General features: G+C 37.8%; 1 protein-coding gene across 1 annotated transcript; it reads left to right on the top strand.

The window, feature by feature from the left end:
• Window positions 1-2,635: 2,635 nt before the first annotated feature.
• tmem86b (transmembrane protein 86B) lies at window positions 2,636-4,751 on the top strand. Its single transcript, XM_060891814.1, has 3 exons — window positions 2,636-2,791; window positions 3,046-3,289; window positions 3,965-4,751. Exons 1-3 carry the CDS (start codon window positions 2,741-2,743, stop codon window positions 4,423-4,425), a joined length of 756 nt encoding a protein of 251 aa, XP_060747797.1. The 5' UTR covers window positions 2,636-2,740; the 3' UTR covers window positions 4,426-4,751.
• Window positions 4,752-20,462: the final 15,711 nt, after the last annotated feature.

Below are 20,462 nucleotides of genomic sequence, written 5' to 3'. Positions count from 1 at the left end.
ACACACACACACACACACACACACACACACACACACACACACACACAAAAAAACACACACCATTTCCATGTGAATGCAAGCACTGCACTTAGTTTTTTTATGAGTTTCCACATCCTCAGTGCAAATCAGTGTAATCTATACCTGACCTCAGTTCAGTGTGTAGATACTGTATATTTATGCTTATCAAATACATTTTACTGACAGCTAGAGCTATAAATTCAACATCCACTTTATTAGGAACACCTGTACACCCTGATCGTTTGTGTAGTTATCCAATTAACCAATCATATAGCAGCACTGACTCCAGTGCATTAAATTCTACACAAAACATACAGGTCAAGAGCTTCAATTAATGTTTAAAAAAATAATAATAATAAAAACTTCAGAATGAAGATAAAGTCTCATCTCTGGGACTTTAACCGTAGTGTGGATGTTATTGCCAGTTGGGCTGCTTTGAGTATTTCAGAAACTGTTGATATGCTGGGAGTTTACACAGAATGGTGTCGAAAACTCGAGATCCTGTGAACAGAGGATCTGTAGACTGAACACCTTGTCGATGAGAGAGATTAGAGAAGAATGACCAGACTGCATAGTAAAATGATCACTCTGTACAACAGTACAAATGCACTTGAGGTGAGTGAGCTACAACAGCAGAAGACCACATCAGGTTCCTCTCTTGACTAGGAAGCTGAGCCTGTCATAGACACGGACTCACGTAAACAGGACAGATCAAGTTTACCAAAACTTCAGAGAGTCTTTCAATCTTCAACTTAAGTTTGGTTGAGTAATACAGTATGTGACAGTCATCAGATATCAGCAACAATCAGTCATCAATATCAGCGACACTTAAATGCATTTTATAATTTTCTAACATACAGTATATCCATAAAACCTAAAACACCAGCTGTCTTTTTACTTCCCTTTTATTTAACCCTAAACCTTTGCACTCCCCTGTATTAGGACATAATATTTAGAACAATCTCTCTCTCTCTCTCTCTCTCTCTCTCTCTCTCTCTCTCTCTCTCTCTCTCTCTCAATAAAGTCACTTTATTGAGAGAGAGAGCTTTTCTGCTTTTGCTTTTTTTACTGCTTTTCTGTTTTTATTACAGTCAATATCCACCACAAAAAGAAAACCATGATTACGCTGAATAAAATGCTTACTAGAAATTGAAAAAATGGAATTAAATTCTGCTATATATGACTACACACGATGTCGAATATGACCTCTGTAACCGACATCGCATGTAACTGACAGTTTTTACGACTAGTGAACATAAAAAGTGTGAATCGAAGTAATGTAAAAGGTTATTATATGTTATATGAGCTTTTTACTTACGTTTATGGTGTATAATGAGGAAAAATTGTTTTTGTTCTCCTACCACAAGAAATTTATTCCTCTTCTACGTCAGGTGCCTAAAAGTCATTTTTATGATCTTTATAGTTTTATTTAGTTTACTTTTAATCTTGTGCAAAGTTTTTAACAAGATAAAAGGTATCGTCATGATACCAAGTGAAGAACTTACAGGAACAACCTTACCTTACTGACACTGAAGACTCCTTCCAATACCCCTGGTGGTTATACCAGGGGTCACGTAAAAAACATAGGTGGTTATACAGGGGTTCACATGTAAAAATATAGGCAGATATATCAGGGGTCACGTGTAAAACTATAGGTAGTTATACAGGGGTTTACCTGTAAAAACATAGGAGAATATACCAGGGGTCACATGTAAAACTATAGGTGGTTATTCCAGGGATGACATGTAAAACTATAGGTGGTTGTTCCAGGGGTCACATGTAAAACTATAGGTGGTTATTCCAGGGGTTTCCATGTAAAACTATAGGTGGTTATTCCAGGGGTTTCCATGTAAAAACATAGGAGAATATACCAGGGGTCACATGCAAAACTATAGGTGGTTATTCCAGGGGTCACATGTAAAACTATAGGTGGTTATTCCAGGGGTTTCCATGTAAAAACATAGGAGAATATACCAGGGGTCACATGTAAAACTATAGGTGGTTATTCCAGGGGACTCATGTAAAGCTATAGGTGGTTATTCCAGGGATTTCCATGTAAAAACATAGGAGAATATACCAGGGGTCACATGTAAAACTATAGATGGTTATTCCAGGGGTTTCCATGTAAAAACATAGGAGAATATACGAGGGGTCACATGTAAAACTATAGGTGGTTATTCCACGGGTCACATGTAAAACTACAGGTGATTATACCAGGGTCTCCTTACAGAAATTTCCCTATATCAAAATATTTTAATAGGTTTAGTGGAGAATCTGCTATAAAAGTCCTCGTCTATGTGTTGCTGCTATATAAAAATAAGATTAGATTTTAATCATTCAAGAGCAAGCTCAAGTTGTTGTGCCTGAAACAGTGTAATCTGTAGTTTTAGGCACAACTTGTTTTCTTTCCATTCTTTTTTCAAATACTACAAACTACATACTGAGAGAAATGACCAGATTAGTGATTTTCGTTTCTTTTCAGCTTCTTTTGATTCAGATTTATTTATTTATTAATAACCTTTGCTCATCCTGATGATGTTTCTGCTGGGTCACAGGTTCTGAATAATGGGGGCAGGCTGTTCAATGTTTATTGCTGCACAATCTGACAGATAACAAATCACTCATATTGGTCTAAAGTTCAAACTCAGCTCAGTCAGTTAGACCCACAGAGACACTGCTTTCAGAGGCTCTGTGTCTGTGTGTGAGAGGGAGAAGGAGAAAGATGGATATCCTGGAGACGGACGCTTACGATAGGAGACAGCGCAGGAATACGGTAAACATATATGCAAACTCATACACACATTCTCATATGTACATGTGTGTGTATACGAAAGATATCCAGCTCAGAATTTGTGTGTGTGTGTGTGTGTGTGTGTAAATTTCTCCTTTTTGCTTGTTGGACCTGATTATTTCTTGTCTATCCTATCAGATACAATATAACCATAATATTCCCTTTACTGTACTTTCATATGGGGGAAAATGTCTCACTATACTGCTTTCATTTCTTCCCAATCTCTTCATCTTCAGTCCTGCGTGCTGTTTCTTTTCCTCTTCCCTTTCTTCGCTTCTGCAGCTCTGTATTTCTACCTGTGGATCCCAGATTCTGCTCCGTCCATCCTGGCCGCAGGTTTGAAGGCAGCCCCTGTGCTCTCATTGGCATTCGTGGTACTGAAATACAACGGAGGAGGGAGCCTTCTGGGTGTGGCTGGAGGACTGGTGATGTCAGCGGGAGGAGACATCTGTCTCATCTGGCCAGATCTCTTCCTCATGGGTAAATAAAACGTAGTGTAATGCTGTGTATCTTGTCCACTGCCCATGATGATATGATCATATAATGAATCAATAATTTACTGTGATATGGCACACTATGATTTCACTCACTGGTCACTTTATTAGGAACCTACTCATTTATGACTGAATGTCAAAGCAGAATCATCAAAGCAGAAATTCACATTTGGTTTGTTAAGCCTGTGACCACTGTTGACGTGTAGTGCTCAGCCCTTAGCAAATTTTTCGGACAAAAACACGGGAAGTCTAGAGCCAGTCCCAGGGGACTAGGCGGGGGGAAACACTGTACAGGGTGTCAACCCATCACAGGGCACATTCGAACACACACACACGCACACAATTTAGAGAGGCCAAAAAGCCTAAAACACATCTTTAGACTGAGGGAGAAAACCACCAAAGCACAGAGAAAAACCTGCAAACTTCATTCACACACGGCGGAGGTGGAAATCAAACTCCCAACCATGAATGTGTGAGTTAGTGTACTAACCACAATGCTAGCTAGAATCCCAACAGCAGAAATTAATAAGGTGCTATGTGATTTTGGATGCAACACTGCCCGTGTTTGACTGAAGCACCTAATTCATAGATATAATTTGTGAAATATTTGGATGCAAAGCTATGTTATATATCTTTCACATTTCCTTTCTCTGTCTTTTAGGAACGGCCTTCTTTGCTGTGGCCCACCTACTGTACTCTCTTTCATTCCTTACTTCACATTATTCCTCTCAATCCTCTTCTTCCTGTGGCCTCTACTTCTTCTACCTCCTGCTCTGGGGAGCAGGTGGTGGAATTTATTTCTATCTCCTGCCCTTCCTAAAGAAGTCTCCGGTTCCTGAACTTTTTGTCCCAGCCGTTGGAGGTTACGTGCTTCTCATTGTTCTAATGACGACTTTTGCGGCAAGAACGAGGCGGCCTCTGATTCTGCTGGGTGGCCTGGTCTTCATGGTGTCTGACTTCACCCTCGCCCTGCAGCAGTTCAAAGTGGTTGAGCATCTGGATTATGGCAGGCATATTGTCATGACAACGTATTACCTGGCCCAGCTGCTGATCGCCATTGGTGACGTAAAGACGATGATGGGAAAGCAGGCTGAAGAGCTCCTCAAGTTTAAGAGGCTATAGGGGCTGCATGCAGACATGGGCATGTGGGACTTACGCAGATTTCGTACAGAAAGACATAATATGAATCATTACTTACAGGAGATTCTGTATTTCTATGTTTACATAATGTATAGGTCTGTATTATTTAAATATGTTCCGTAGGATTCAAAGGGTTAGTGAACATTTATAGCTACTGACCATGCTTATCACCTAAGCACAAACTACGACATGTCCGATCATATAAGACATAGGAACTATACTTAAAATATTCTATGTTTCTTATAATATTGAAATAAACAAAAACTTTCAAACTATGTAAGAAGGATTGAATAAAGTTGGGAAATGTACATATCTAAGTATCTCTCCTAAATCCCTGTTCACTATTTTCAAAGTTTCTATTATATATTGCTTTGTACAATTATGGAAAGGATCCATAAGACCAATGTAGTCAGTCCTGAAGTGATACTGATGTGTGTGTGTGTGTGTGTGTGTGTGTGTGTGTGTGTGTGTGTGTCAGTCATTCACATCAATCAGTCCTGATGATTAGCAACATTTAATTTCCCCACAAAGGCCTGGATGATGACGTTTGCTGACTTTTCTGCTGTTGCCCCGCTTACAATTCATAACAACCTCCAAACACATTAGTCACCTGGTATCTAAGGCTGGTTATTGGGCCTAATGCTATCCAACATACACTAGACTTACACTATAGACCTACCGAATGTTTCTCTTGACTAGTTAAAGAGAACGAATGTTGTCAAATGGAGAAATCATTTTGATGTATGTGTTTTGTCTATTTTTTTCATGTTAATATAAAAAACACTCAAGTTCCAAGTATAGAGAGAAACACTGACCTTGATTATATCCAGCATTTTCTTTGTGCTTTTTAACTTTTTAAATGTGTAGAATCATATTTTGGTTATTTATTGGAGGCATGTAAGCAATTCATTCATTTATGTTTACCTCATTTGTATTAAAACATACACCAGATTCAAGCTGATGTTATTCATGTTACACACACACACACACACACACACACACACACACACACACACACACACACACACACACACACACACACACACACACACACACACACACACACACACACACACACACACACACACACACACACACACACACACACACACACACACACACACACACACACACACACACACCATCCAAAAGCCCAGAGGACACATTCATAAAATGCAGAAACATGTCCAGGTCATTTGCTTAGCATAGCTGGAATATTTATGCTTTGTTGATACAGCATTATTCAAGGTCATGTATAAGAAGCATCTTTGGATAGATATCTAACTATCTAGGGAAAAAAACCTTTATATCTAACTAACTAAATAACTAGAGAGCTATCACATAAATTAACATCAGCTAGCTAGCTAAAATGAAACCTAGCAAGTTTCTGAAACCCAAACACCTTGTTCAGTTAGATTAGATAGCAAGCTAATGTTAGCTGAGTGAATTTCTTGAACGCTAGCCTTTATTTATTTTTATTCGAGTGAATTATTAATAAAGTAACAGCACTTTTATTCCAGTCGGAGTGTTTTGTATTTTTTTCACCAAAGGTTATAGCTAATAACTATTTATTTTTATATGAATTTATAAGTGATGTCCACCAGGTGCCGCTAAAGCACCACTCTTTAAATGTTCCTGATTTTCCTTATATAAACGTTTCTAAAAGATGATAGCAAGAGTTACAGCAATATTTATGACATACATATCAAACCTCATATGATACTATGTTTATTGGATTAAACGCTTCTTAAATTCATCACAATCAGCTCTGTTGTTGGAGGAGGAAAAGCGTCCGGAGTCACAAGACTGGAACAAATGAGCATTTTCTGTCATAAATGATAATAAATGATGTAGGGTTTCACATGAGTAAATTAATCTGACAAAAACTAATTGCTCACACATTCTTCATGCATATAGTCAGTTTTTCCAGGGGCACCGTTAGGACCTTTGAACCCACTTACAGGTTGGGCCTTACATACCTCATTCTCCTGGGTTATTTCTGTTCCCGAGGGTCCCCTTGTCCTTCCAGGATATTGTAATCATCTCACACTTCCAATGCTCTATGTGAGATTTTTACCAGAGATAAAGTGATTACAACTCTTTCTCTTCTGATTCTGATTTTTCTGATCAGACAATTTCCATTCTCATCCCATATAGTTGTATTCAAAATGTTGTATACATTTACATTTACGCAGACATCCTTATCCAGAGCGACATACAATTTTTTTTTTTAAGTCTCTGGTTCACTAGATCACAGACTTAGGATACCGTCTACCTAAAACTTTGTTCAGGGTTTTTTTATCTTTAAATATACACATAAAACAAAGTTTTTTTAATGCTCATTTATTAAGCTCAAGATCTGATGTTTAGGGCACCTAACATTTAGGGATGTTTAGGCTTTTCTGCTCACCATGTTTTCACAGAGTGCTTATTTGTGTTGCTATAGACTTCCTGTTAGATCAGACCACTCTTCTCATAAGCACTTACCTTGTGATAATAACAATATACACATAGCATCCACTTTAATAAGAACACCTTTACACCTGTACATTTTTGCATTTATCTAATCAGCCAATCATGTGGCAGAAGCACAATGCAATAAAAAACATCATGCAGATACAAGTCAAGAGATTCAGGAATGCTCTGTGCTCTATACATCTGTTCTTTCACAAAAAAAAACTTGTAATAAAATTGTGGCATGGTTGCTTCAATCAGATGGGCTGATTCGAGTATTTCAAAAAGTCCTGATCTCTTGGTATTTTCACACACAACAGTCTAAGAGTTTATACAGAATGATCTGAAAAACAGAAACATCCTGGGTGCAGACAATCTGCAGGCTGAAACACCATTGCTGAGAGAGATCAGAGGAGAATGAGAAGACTCTTCTGATCTGACAGGAAGTCTATAGTAACTCAAACAAGCACTCTGTGCAATCTTGGTGAGCAGAAAAGCATCTCAGATGCTCAGAAGATCCAATCATGAGGTTAATAAATGAGCAGGTGTCTATTAGGTGTTCCTATTAAAGTGGCCAGAAAGCGTATAATAAAGTGTAAAGTATATTTTCATTATGTTTTATGTATATATGTATATTATATTATATACTCTCATTATGGAAACATTATCAGCTGCAAAAACAAAATAACTACTTTCCAAAATTCACAGGCAAACAATCACTGGAAAAGATCCAACATTTGATGTTTTCTCTGGTATCTGATTTTTTTTTCTTGTTTCATTGAGATATCAGATACTGATATTGGGTTGGTGCCATCTCTCTCTCTCTCTCTCTCTCTCTCTCTCTCTCTCTCTCTCTCTCTCTCTCTCTCTCTCTCTCTCTCTCTCTGTCTCTCTCTCTCTCTCTCTCTCTCGCTATAATTAAACCTCCTTCTTCCTTCAATCACAGAAACCGACTAAAGATATAGAATGAAATATTACTTATTCCATAATTACATAATGGACTGTTTCACAGATCATCTCCAACACCTTCTCCTTATCCATCTATCCTTCTTTCACAGCATTTCTAGTATTAAATATTATTCATGTACTACCTTATTTTCTCTCTCTCTGTCTCTCTCTCTCTCTCTCTCTATCTCTCTCTCTCTCTCTCTCTGTCTCTCTCTCTCTCTCTCTCTCTCTCTCTCTCTCTCTCTCTCTCTCTCTCTCTCTCTCAGTAGAAACATATTCCATTACCGTGTTAAGGTTCTGAAACCTTTATGTAAAATTCCCGTAACATGCTTTATAAAACATTCCATGTTCCAGGAATTGGGATTTCCTTCTGCTTTTCTCGAATCAGATCAGATCGGCTGTTGTTCCTGCGGCTCTGTCGACAGATAAGGGACAATTTTTTACTTGGCTATCAACTAAAGCCATCAGCCCAAACAATGGAGCACAGGGACAATTACCGACATTATGCTGCAGCTGCGGTGTGTAAATAAAGTTAAAAACCTCACAGTACATATTTTAGTTTAGGAGAGTAATGTGGTTTTAAAGGAAAAACAGGTGTGTGGAACCAGGCAAGCATGGCACCTGCATGGGGTAAAACCATTTGGACCAAAATATTTTGATAAAGACTATTAGACATATTAATCCTGTGGGTTACCTAACGTTCCATGTGTCTCAGATCAAGTGCTATAACTTTAAGGAAAACCCCACTTAGCGACACTTAGCGATTATTGTGCTAATTATTTGGTCTGTGATTGTCTGCCACTGCTAAAATTATGTTAATACAAGATCCAGTGTAAATTTGACAACAGAATTCTGTCAGAAAGGCCTCGAGATCACCGCATATCTTTGTTACTTGGCGAAGGTGAGAGCTACAGGACCAAAGTGCTGCCACATCGCTCTATTTAGGTATAGATGAAGAAGCTATCAGCGATGGCATTGTGGGGAATGTAGGAAACCGAATCAACATGTCAATGAAAGACGGTTAAACAAACAAACATAAAAAAAACCCAGTGAACTCAGACTACCTTTACAAAGTAAACCTTGTACATCGTTCATATGACCACATGTTAATTGTTAAGATATGTATGTGAGAGCTGGACAGACTAAAGGAAAGTAAAGCGCTGCTGCATCGTGCCCTTTAGGTTGAACTGAAGCAAGGGATAAATCATAGTATAATATAAATCATAGTATATATAATAGTGTTGTGCTGCATGCATGTTAAGCTTCTTATATTAGTAACTGGAAGGTTGTGAGTTTAAATCTCCTGCCACTAAGCAACATACAGTATTAAAACTATATTTCACCTCAAACCTAATCACTAAATGGAAATCGAGCTCCTCGCAGGCTATTTGTTTATGTCTGTATACCAGACACAATGAGGGAAAAGACTTTATTACAAAATCACTGTATGTAATCACGGTATCAGTGCCACAGAGTTGACATTGTGTCATTACACGTTGTGAAATGTTGCACCGGTGAGTATATAAAATCAAATGCTAACACTAAGGCTTGGTTTTACACGAACAAACCAGTATACAAATCCGGTTTTAGCCGGTTCACAGCTGCAGCTTTAACAGCATGACTAAATTAGAATAAAGATTCTATAAATTATTGATTATCTTCTTATGACCTTTTATATTAATGAACCTAAGATCTGTCTGAGATATCAGTGCTTATTAATGGTGCTTGAAAAGCAACATTATTACTATTGTGCTGGACAAAACTTCGGCGCGTAACTTGTCCCGCAGCTTTTGTCCTAGACCCATGAATGAGGTATCAAATCGACCGCTCATTGAGGAGCAGTGTGCTATGACTTTTGGTACTTCCGGTACCGGGTCTCAAAATGGCCTTTTTTCCCATAGACTCCCATTATAAATTTTGGAGGTTTATAACTTTATAACTAAGCTTTCGAACTATCTACACCAAACTCTGCCAGCTCCTTTAGGGTGATACTCTAAACAAACTTTTAAATTGGTGTACCGACTGGCCTTCCGGTTGTGCCGCAGCCCCGCCCCCAAAATATGCAAAATCAAAAAACTTTTTACAACATGGACATGTGACATATCAAAACACTCAGAACAATGAGGGGAACTTTCTCACGTGTATTTTGAAGACGTCACGTGATGTCACTTGAAAATAAAAAATTAGCACAACATGGACATGTGACATATCAAAACACTCAGCACAATGAGGAAAACTAAGTCAAGAGTATTCAGATGACATCACATGCTCGTCTCGACTAGCCTCTGGGATTTGCCACGTGCAAGCACCATTCACATTTTCTTCAGGAAATGTACGTTCTAGTTATTATTATTATTATTATTATTATTATTATTATTATTACAGTAGACTCGTGATTTAGGACTCTACACCTAGTGCAAGAAATGAAAAAAATTCAATGTCACATCATCCCAGATTCCATCGCTGAGACCCACAACACCCAGACATTCTCATGTTCGTGTTCACCAGACTACTGAATACACACTCCAGGACTCAGGATCTTTTTGGGCAAGACTTTGGCCTGATGTTAGACTTTCTGGTTTTGATATCACCTTCATTCACCTCTTGTTTTGTTCCTAGATTAAAGATCAGCGTGTACCTGCACTTGTGTCCACAATGAATTCCTGACACTCAACATAATGAGTGAAGACATTATCTATGTTGCAAATGAACCCATTTGCTCCCTGAATGCAAAAAAACGGTTCATTACATCTGGGTAATGTACAGTATGTTTCAGCTCAATTCTCACAGAATTCTCAATTCTCATTCTCAAAGCACTTAAGTGTAATGTTTAGAATGACTGCAAGCAGAAAATGTATCTTATAGTTTTATGATTTAAGTACAGAGTCTTATGTAAAAACATTTTTTAATCAAAATCTCTGCTTCCACTGCTTCATACTTTTAAATATTACTTTGTTGAGAAGTCTATTAACACAAATATCTATGAAAATTAATGACTTGTGGGCAGGGTTTACTGTTGGTTGGTTAAAAATACTGTGCTGTACATGCGAGAGGCTAAAAGGTGTGATTTGGTGTCAGTGCAGGATGTAGTGTATGGGGCTAGAAACTGTTTATTAAAATGAAGCACCTGTTCAGTGCTACATAACCACACCAGCTTTCAGGTCTTTTATTCTCACACACTGCACCCAAACAGGATGTTGCAAATTTTGGTTCTGAGGTGAACATTCGCATGCGACGTCGAGCAGCGCAGACAGAATGTTCAGCCATCTGTTATATTGTGCCACAGAGAATTCTTCGTTTTCACATCGCACTGGCTTCAAGATAAGGATACAATGCAGACAAACCCGTAAAAAATAAAAAGGTTTTCATGCTATCGTTAGTAGGTTAAGTTAGAATCCAAAGATGATACTGGGCTGGGAGTCTATGAGAGCAATTTTGGATCATGGTGGGAGGGATTTCATAAACTATCTCCGCTGTCAATCACAGTGACACTAGCCAATCAGTGGTGAATGTATGTGGAAGAGGGAAGAGAGCACAAGTGTGTTGCCTGGAAAACATGCAGTTGGTTAGTGAGTAGGAATTGGCCAAGACTAAATTAAGGACTAATAAGGGAGACAACCAAAACAGAATAACATTAAAATGTAACATGAATGGAGAGAACATACTGGAAGCCACTATGTACCTCTATTAAACCCAAAGTTTCTTTCTTCACAGAAGTAGTGATCAAAGCATATTAACAATCTGTACAAAAAGCAAATCTGCCCTTATTGTCTATTTGCTTAAACATACAGTGACAGTTATAGTTTTAGCTTTCACCAGGACAGCACCGCTCAGATTTTGCATTCTCAGTGATACTGCAGGAGGTAAAAATAGGATCAGGGGGAGAAAAAATTCCAACCTGCAAAACACATCAGAAACACCCAAATCCAGCCAAGTGCAACATAAAGTGGACATGCTTACAAAGCACCACCTGCAGAGGAATGTATGCGGATGTGTGTGTGTGTGTGTGTGTGTGTGTGTGTGTGTGTGTGTGTGTGTGTGTGTGTGTGTGTGTGTGAACGTGTGCTAAGGGATCCTCTGGTGGTGCATTTTTTCCTGTGTGTGAGGATAGGTTTGGGTTTCTCTGTTCTCTGGGAAAGTCATCAAGGCTGACTGGAACACAGAAGATTGCGATGATTAAGACACTATTGCGCACAGGTAGCAGCTGAAAGTGTAAGTGTATGTATGTAGAAATAAACCAAATAAAATGGAGATATTTCTGATATCTGTAACTTCTTATTTTGTTAAAATAATTAGGCTGCATAATAGCTAAAGATCATTTTATAAGGGTAGCCTTGCTTTTCTGCATTTCTGACAAGACTTGAATCGGCTTTGAAACAGTGCATTAAACGTATACAAACGTAAAAATACATCTTATATACTGTAGACACAACATGTCTGAGTGAACTTAAAACAAACTCAAGTGCAGACAAATCAGTTTTATTTAATAGCTAGATCACTGAACAAGTGACAGCTCCAGTACGTGTTTGTTGCCTGGAAAACATATTGAACTAAACAGTGGTACTGTAGCTTAAATAATGTAACAACATATTCGCGAGCTTGTTAGCTAGCTGAGTAAAACAAACACGTTTACGATCAGCATATTATTTAGGCTCTTGTCAAGAGGACAGCAAGTCACTTTTCCTCATGAAATGTGCTAGCATGAAGATTTTTCAACAGCTTTGCTTATGAGTTTGTCTGTGTTTTGAATGAAAAAGAGAATGAAAAGAATGAAAAAACATTCGCATCTCATCCGTGTACGCTAATTATTCCACCTGTTAAAAACTTGCCTTCAGTCAAGACCCAAGCACCCAAACAAGTTTTAAAAAAGTTGGAACATCAACAAGTGAAAAATGTAGCTTTGCGAAAGTTAATACAGTGAATTTGTTTAAATTGTTCAATGCGAATATGAATGTCATTTAAATCGTGAACGTGTTCTTAAAGGATGTACATATTCAAATAGGAGGAACACTAATGTTCTTGAGATTTTTTTTTCTTCTTTTCGAACGCTCAGTTTGCCAAAAATTTGCTCAGACAACTAGAGGTGTGAATTGAGACTGGAATCCCACAGGCAACAAAAAAAAAGCTTCCCGAAGGCGGGAGGTTTTTGCTTTTGTGTGGGCATGAGCAAGTCCTCAGATTTAAAGCACAAATAAAGACCTCAGAAACCGCCTGGTCTGAGTTGTGCCAGTTTAAGTTAGGCTACTATTTTGTTCATATTTTAGGAAAGTGAATCAGTTAAATGTAAAAATATCATGGTTATGTAAAACAAAAATACTAACCCAATGAAAAGGATTCAATGATAACAGTACAAAAAACACCTCTCTGGAGGTTATGGGGTTGTTTGAGCCACTATTCACTGGCTTTTCTTTTTTTTTTCCACAACTTTCTATTTTAATTTCCAGTTTTAATAACCATATTGATGATAATATATATTTTTTAAAAATATGTTTTAAAGCCACGCCCACTTCAGGTTTCAAATTTGAATACAACTACAGTTCAAATATTTGATACATGACACAGATACCTATACAGGTTGTGTTACTGTAAGCGAAGAGAAATGTGTAAGTCTGGAAATCAATATCTTGTTCCTTAAACATAAAACCAACCATAATCAACCTTAAACTACAGAGTTATAAAACACAGGTACAATTCTGGTTTCCATAACGACCCCCTTCATTCATTCTGAAAATGACCCCTTTACTCAGTTGAATATTTTGCACCAGACTCAGAGCAGTACTGTAAAGCGATGTGTAAATAAACCTTGAATTTGTCCTCTTACACCCACTGAAAATGATAATAACACACTGGTGAAACATTATTGGAAGCCTCAACAAACTTCTTTTAAACATGACTACTGGTTTAAAGGTCAGCTTTGCCCTTTAATTCACTTCACTGAGCAGATTTCAGAAGGCAGATCAGCATCTTCGAGCACATTCTTTCTTTCTTCTGTGGTCATAGGATAACATACGAGCCAGGCCAGAATAGAAAAACTCAACATCCAAAGCAAACAGCCACAGAGAGAGACTTGCTATTTGTTCTTGGTTGTACTTAGAAGTTCTGACCACGGCCTTAGGGAAAGTGTACACTAGCAACTGAGGTTAGAGGCTGTCTGATTGGATAGCCATTTGACCTGGAGGTCAGAAAAATGTCATAAATGTAATTCATACCCTGCATGTATGTATGAAGGAGTGTACTTCTGTCCCCTTGAGGAAATCAGTCTACGTCAGTCATTAGCAGTAAGATCATGACCTTTAACCTAGATCGTTTGTGTACTTGGCTAGTTCCAATCTAAATGGTTGGTTCCTCTTTTGGGGGAAGAAGCGAAGCTTGGGAAGTAAGTCGTGGGAAAATGTTCCCATCTCCAGCGGCCAAAAGGAATGCTTGATATTGACCTTTGAGCTCAGATGGAGGAATGAGGAACAAGGAACATCCTTTTCCTGCTTTCACACCACATTTTCAGGTCAGAGCTTTTGTTACTATTATGGATGTGTATTTTGAGGAACACCACAAATTGGGCATCACAGGTTTAATAAATATGAAATGACATACTCATTTAAAATATCTTTGCTGTTGAGTGACAACTTAAAGTTCTGCAACCAGGATATAAGGCTCTTATTATGTTAGATATTTTTTAAGGAATACTCTTTTGTACTGGACTTCCTAGTGGCACTACAGAAGAGCATCCACTCTAATATTAGGAGATTGTTTGAATACCAACGATGTTAAAGAATAAAGATAGTTTGATTTGAGAGGAATTGATGAATGAGACAATAGATCAGAATTTCAACATTAATTTCCTGATATTTACATTTAGATGTATTATGAAATGAGGCATGGAAGCCTTTATTATCACCACATTGGAATTCTGGAGCACATTGGAATTCTTTTCTTCGCCATATCCCAACTGAGGAGGTTGGGGTCAGAACGCAGGGACAGCTATGATACAGCACCCCTGGATCAGGAAGGGTTAAGGGCCTTGCTTAAGGGCCCAACAGTGGCTCGAGCTTGATCCTCGATCCTCCAATCAACAACCCAAAGCCTTAACCACTTGAGCCACCATTAAACAACTTAGAACATGAAATCTTTGGTGGCAGACCACTGAATTTCTAGTTTAAGCGAAAGTATTGAAACTAAGCAAGTTAAAGCATGTCTTAACTGAGCCACTTCATTTTGGAAGGAAATGGAAAATATTTGTTTGGACAAAATATTCTGTTTATTGTAAAATACTAGTTACTGTGAAAGATCATTTCCTGGTTTCATTTCCTAGTTAATATTTTGTAGCCTATCCTTTGCTTGTAGTAACCACATATAGCCTATGAGTCACAGACATAACCAACTGCTGCATTTTTCTGTTGTGCTGCCTTTCCAGGTTCATACCACAAGCTGCCAATGTTGGGCCATTGAGTAAAGCCCTTACCCCGTCTGCTCCGGGGTACTGTATTTTGACTGACCCTGTGCACTGACCTCAACTTCCTGTGATAGAAAAGAATTTCACTGTGCTGTAATTTATATGTGACAAAATAAACACTGCTTCTTAATCTTTAACTTTACGTTGTTTGTTTTTTTTGGGTTTCTTCTTTCAGTTTTCTCTTCAGGAGGTGAAATAAATGCTCAGTTTAGTCAGTGACTGGTGATCGGCTTGGCAGACTAAATCCTTTCCCCTTATGAAGTCTTTTGTTATGTTGGCATTGTGTTTTGTGCTATTGTCTGGCAGTGTGAGGAAATTCCTTTCAGTTATATTGGATGCATTTCTCTTAAAATTGGTAGACAGAATGCTAAATTCATTCTGCTGCTTCAGTCATGATTTCCAGCATCAATAACGATTAATGAATCCACTAAGTGAGGTCCAGACCATGACACTACAGTACTACCACCACCATGTTTCACAGACATTCATTCATTCATTCATCTTCTACCGCTTATCCGAACTACCTCGGGTCACGGGGAGCCTGTGCCTATCTCAGGCGTCATCGGGCATCAAGGCAGGATACACCCTGGACGGAGTGCCAACCCATCGCAGGGGTTTCACAGACAAGCTTGCATATTTTGGATCATGATCATTGTTTGCGCTACACTTTGTCCTTTCCATCACTTTGATAGTACTTCATCATATTTTTGTTTTCAAAATCTTCACTGAACAATGGTTTGTTATACATTCACCCCATGCCCTGAGGAGGTGCTTGGTGATGCTACAGTCTGTTTTTTTGGACAATGTTTTAATTATAAACTGCACTTGGTTTCATTTGCTAAATTATTTTGATGGATTTCTTTTAGTCGATATTCCGATTCATTGTGTAATGGCTCGGATCAATTCTCTTTCTCTTCTCGGAATCATAATGGTTTCTTTTTCTCTCAAAGACAGCTCTCTGGTCTTTGGAGCTATTAATTGTTAGAGAACTCAATCTAACAGGGCACACCTGGGCAACTAGAAACCAGAAACTCCTGTCTGTCACATGTTACAATATTTCTGATCAGTGGAAAATGGGTGGGCTGAAACACAAGGTGACAAGGTGACATGTTTAGATAACTAGGTAATTATTAGGAAAATAAAACTGAAACGATCGTCTCATTTTAATCATTTGATCTCAAACCATCTATTTCCAGTGTATAGCAAAGATATGTCAGCCCCTAGACTTCCATTACATGAGATTTTTCAAGTGAACAACTTCTCTGTGTGTTCTCCATGGACTAGTAAATAGGAATTTTGTTTGAAAAATGCCTTAAATCTTAATCTTCATTTCTGAGATGAGAGGAATGACTGACTCTCCTTTGACCTTCTAACTACAGAGCTAACAGGGCTTTGTCTAATTTTTACCAGAAACAGAAAATTACTGCCCTGTCATTCCAAAGGTGTAAAGGTGGTGTTGTTCAGATGAAAGGAAAAAGTGGAATGTTTTAATCTCTTGGAGACAGTTGGATGAGAAAGTAAAAAAATAAGTGAGTAAAAGAGAGAGAGAGAGAGAGAGAGAGGGAGAGGGAGGGTGGGAGGAGAGGTATGTGGGTGGCTGCCACACCTGCAGCTCAGGTATGGAAGGGGGACTCCAGAGGTTTTAACACTAACATGATGACACATCAGATGTTAAGTATTCTGTTTCGAAGGAGTGGCAGCAATCATCATGGCAAATCAGTCTGGCATTCTCTCTCTCTCTCTCTCTCTCTCTCTCTCTCATACAAAAAACAAAAGTCATTGATTCAAGACAGTATCCTTTCTTTGCCTTCTCTAAAGTGTATTGTTGTAAACAATATAAACTCACGCTTTCCTCTACCTGCTGATGTTACATGCTCCTTCCTGTTTCACTCCTCTGATGTGCGGATGTTTTTCACACACCTATAACAATCTACACAACTCCAAACATGAACTTTGAAGCCTTTATGAGCTTTCTGCATAAACAATAATGAACTCTAGACAAGTCTTGAGTTCATCGCATGGCACCACACACACACACACACACACACACATATTTATTAATAAATGAGGCGTCATGCTTTTACAGTTACAGTTTATAAATTTTGTCTGATGTCCATGTGGCAAGTTAGTTTCTACAATCCTGTAAAAACTCTCTCCAGGCTTTTTTTCTCACATGAAATTAAAAAGAAAAAGAAAAAACACACCTTGTCTTGTGTCCATGATTACAACATTCTGACACTGGAGATTTCTTGCATGTATATTAAATAATATCCCTATAGAAATAGAAGGTTTTTTAAACAGTACTATGGAAAGTTCTCCCTAGTAGGCTAGGTAAAAATAGAAAAACCTGAAATAAAAAAAACTCAAATTCTTAAAGACCTGAGTATCTACTTTCATATGAGTCATTAAGCAGCAATATGTAGTGAGACATGACAAAGACATTCAGTGCTGAACAAGAACACAACAAAACAGGAGCAAATTCCATTCTTTGGCCTCTGGGAAAAAGAGTTAAATAACAAGCCTTTCCTTAATCTCTTAATCTGTAATTAGACTCAGATTATATATCTTGTCACAAAATACATTATGACATAATGTATTTTGTGATGAATGTACAGCCAGAAATAAAGTCAGAGCTGCTGTTATAGAAAATTCATCAAGACCTACAGACCAATCAGATTCAAGAATACAATAAATATGATATTAAACCTTATCATAACAATAGAAATTTCAATCTTATTTTTCATTCAAGCCTTATCAAGTATTCCATAGAGGCATGAAGAAACAAACAGAAAAAACAACCTCTCATGCAAAGAGAAATATGCCACAGCATTCCATAAATGCCACGGTTCTTTATTGCCTTTTATGTCCATTTTGCTAAGCAGTGTGTGTGTGTGTACAGTATGTGTGAGTGAGTGTGTATTGCTTTGGCGGTGCCGGCATAACTTTAAATCACCTGTGTCATTCCAATGAACCTATTTCTCTCTGCCCAAACATTATAACATGAGAAGATTATTTATCACATGACTACATGAATGTTTTTTTTTGCATTTCTCACATGCATAGCATAAGCCATATAAGCTCTCTGCTACCAAAATAGGAAATGTCACCTAGCTTCATACTTCACATTTTGCACATTGCTGCTGAGAGATCATTCCAATAAACACCATGTAAGTGTCTTATTAAATGGTCTGGAAATGTTTCTTTTAATGGTATGTGTATCTGCATTGGATTTGTGTCATATGGAGCATGGTGTGCATGTGCTAGGCTAAAGGAGTAGGTGTGCATGTTTTACAGTTTTGCCTAACAAACCCATCAAACAACCCAGTCTGTCTCGTTGAAAAATGTACAGCTAGCAAAATTGCTGATGAACCTAGCAAAACATTGAGAAAAGCTGCCCATCAAGTCAAGTAAAGACCCTTTTTAAAAAAAACATATATAGCTGATGCAATACACAGTGAAATGAAACTTCCTGGTGGTACATAAAGACATAATAGATAAATATTTTCTGCTTGGATTTGTGCTTTGAGTGGCTATTTCCAATTTTTCATTTAATTGGGTGTTAAAAATTTTCTGCTGAGGCCTGCATGTTTATTCAGTAGCTGTGAAACCCATTTTGGCACACGGTTCGGAGAAAAGGAGTTCAAGGAAGCCATTTTACACTAAAGCGCAGAATATAAAAAATATGAAAGATAGTTGTCACAATCAGGGAGTGAATAGTACTTGCTGGATATTCCTGCAGCATAGAATATTCAATATTGAGAATTCCAACGTATACCAGATTACGCTTATTTATTTGTGATGCAAGCTAGTTTACTAACAGTTAGCTAACTGAATAGCTATGAATCATAGGTGAACATGGCAGCATTTCTAATTTCTCCATTTATACCTTTTTAAAGAAAAACATTTCTTCATGTTTAATAATTTATTATTTTACATAAATTACCTTAACGGTAAATTTCTCTGGATGAATGTTGAACATTCACATTGCATTAAAAAAAATATAAAAAATAAAAAACCTATACAACGCGACTGAAGAAAACCCATAATGGTCATATTCTTTTGCAGCAAACAACCTCCAGCTGTGCCTTCACTCTGCCATGAACTACATGAGGAAAGCAAGATTGCATCTGAAATAGAACTTAAAACAAGGCTCAATGTTCCATTTTGAGCCAGTAATAAAGATCTTAAAGTGACACCGAACTGGAACTGCTGAAGCAGGCAACATACTGAACATGATACACCGAAAACTGCGATAACTGCTTGAATTAGCGATTAGTTACCCAAAAGAAATCCCCACATAGTTCAAATGTTTTTTTGTAAAATCTGTATTAAAATGTATACAGACAGCTCAGACAGCAAAAGTCTTTTGGCAGGTAACCCAAAACCTCATGAAAATCTAAACCCACTATGAGCTACCTCAGAGGCTTACAATCGCCCCTAAATAACAGTGGAAACAAAATCGCTAGTGGAAAAACTAAGAGGCCAGTCAGTTCAGTGTGACCTCTCAAGATCTTTACTGTGATGATACGCTAAATATGATGCCATACAAGTCTACAGGATCCAATGAAAGCAGCTACTTTGCATTTAAAAGTTCAAGCTACAAGCTCGCCATACCAGTCTTTCCATGAAGTAGCAAGCTAAGAAAAATGCAGCCAGTTACACTAAAGCTACTTTGTCAAATTGAGAGAAAAAAAAAGTAATGTTAGAAAAGTTACTTTGCATTTGAAAGCTACGCTTCATGCTACAGGCCAGCTCCAGCCAAACTCCTCAGTACGTCATGAAGTAGCTAACTATAAGTTACTAAGAAAAAATAGCTAACGAAAAATAGCTCTTAAGCTAATTTGTCAAAACTGATTTTTACTTCATTTTATTGTTTAATTCGGAATGCTGATTCAGTTTGTTTCTATCTAACTAGTTATGCCACCTTGGATAAAAACATCAAGCAAGTTTGTAGTTAGCTAGTCATTAACAGTCTAATTTCAGATTGGAATCAAGAGTCAAAGAGTCTTACTGGAAAAGCTACATTATTTTGAACTCATCTACAATGCTAATAGTTAAACTAGTATCATTGTTACTCGTAGCTAGCTTCATCCCAGCACAGTTTAACGCTGTTGCCTTGTACACTTTAGCTCATATTGCTACAGCTAGCTATTTGCATCCAGCTAGT

The sequence above is a fragment of the Tachysurus vachellii genome, chromosome 18, assembly GCF_030014155.1.
Source record: "Tachysurus vachellii isolate PV-2020 chromosome 18, HZAU_Pvac_v1, whole genome shotgun sequence".
Lineage (NCBI taxonomy): Eukaryota > Metazoa > Chordata > Actinopteri > Siluriformes > Bagridae > Tachysurus > Tachysurus vachellii.
The sequence above is the reverse complement of the archived record's forward strand: the minus strand, read 5'-3'. Positions and strand labels throughout refer to the sequence as shown.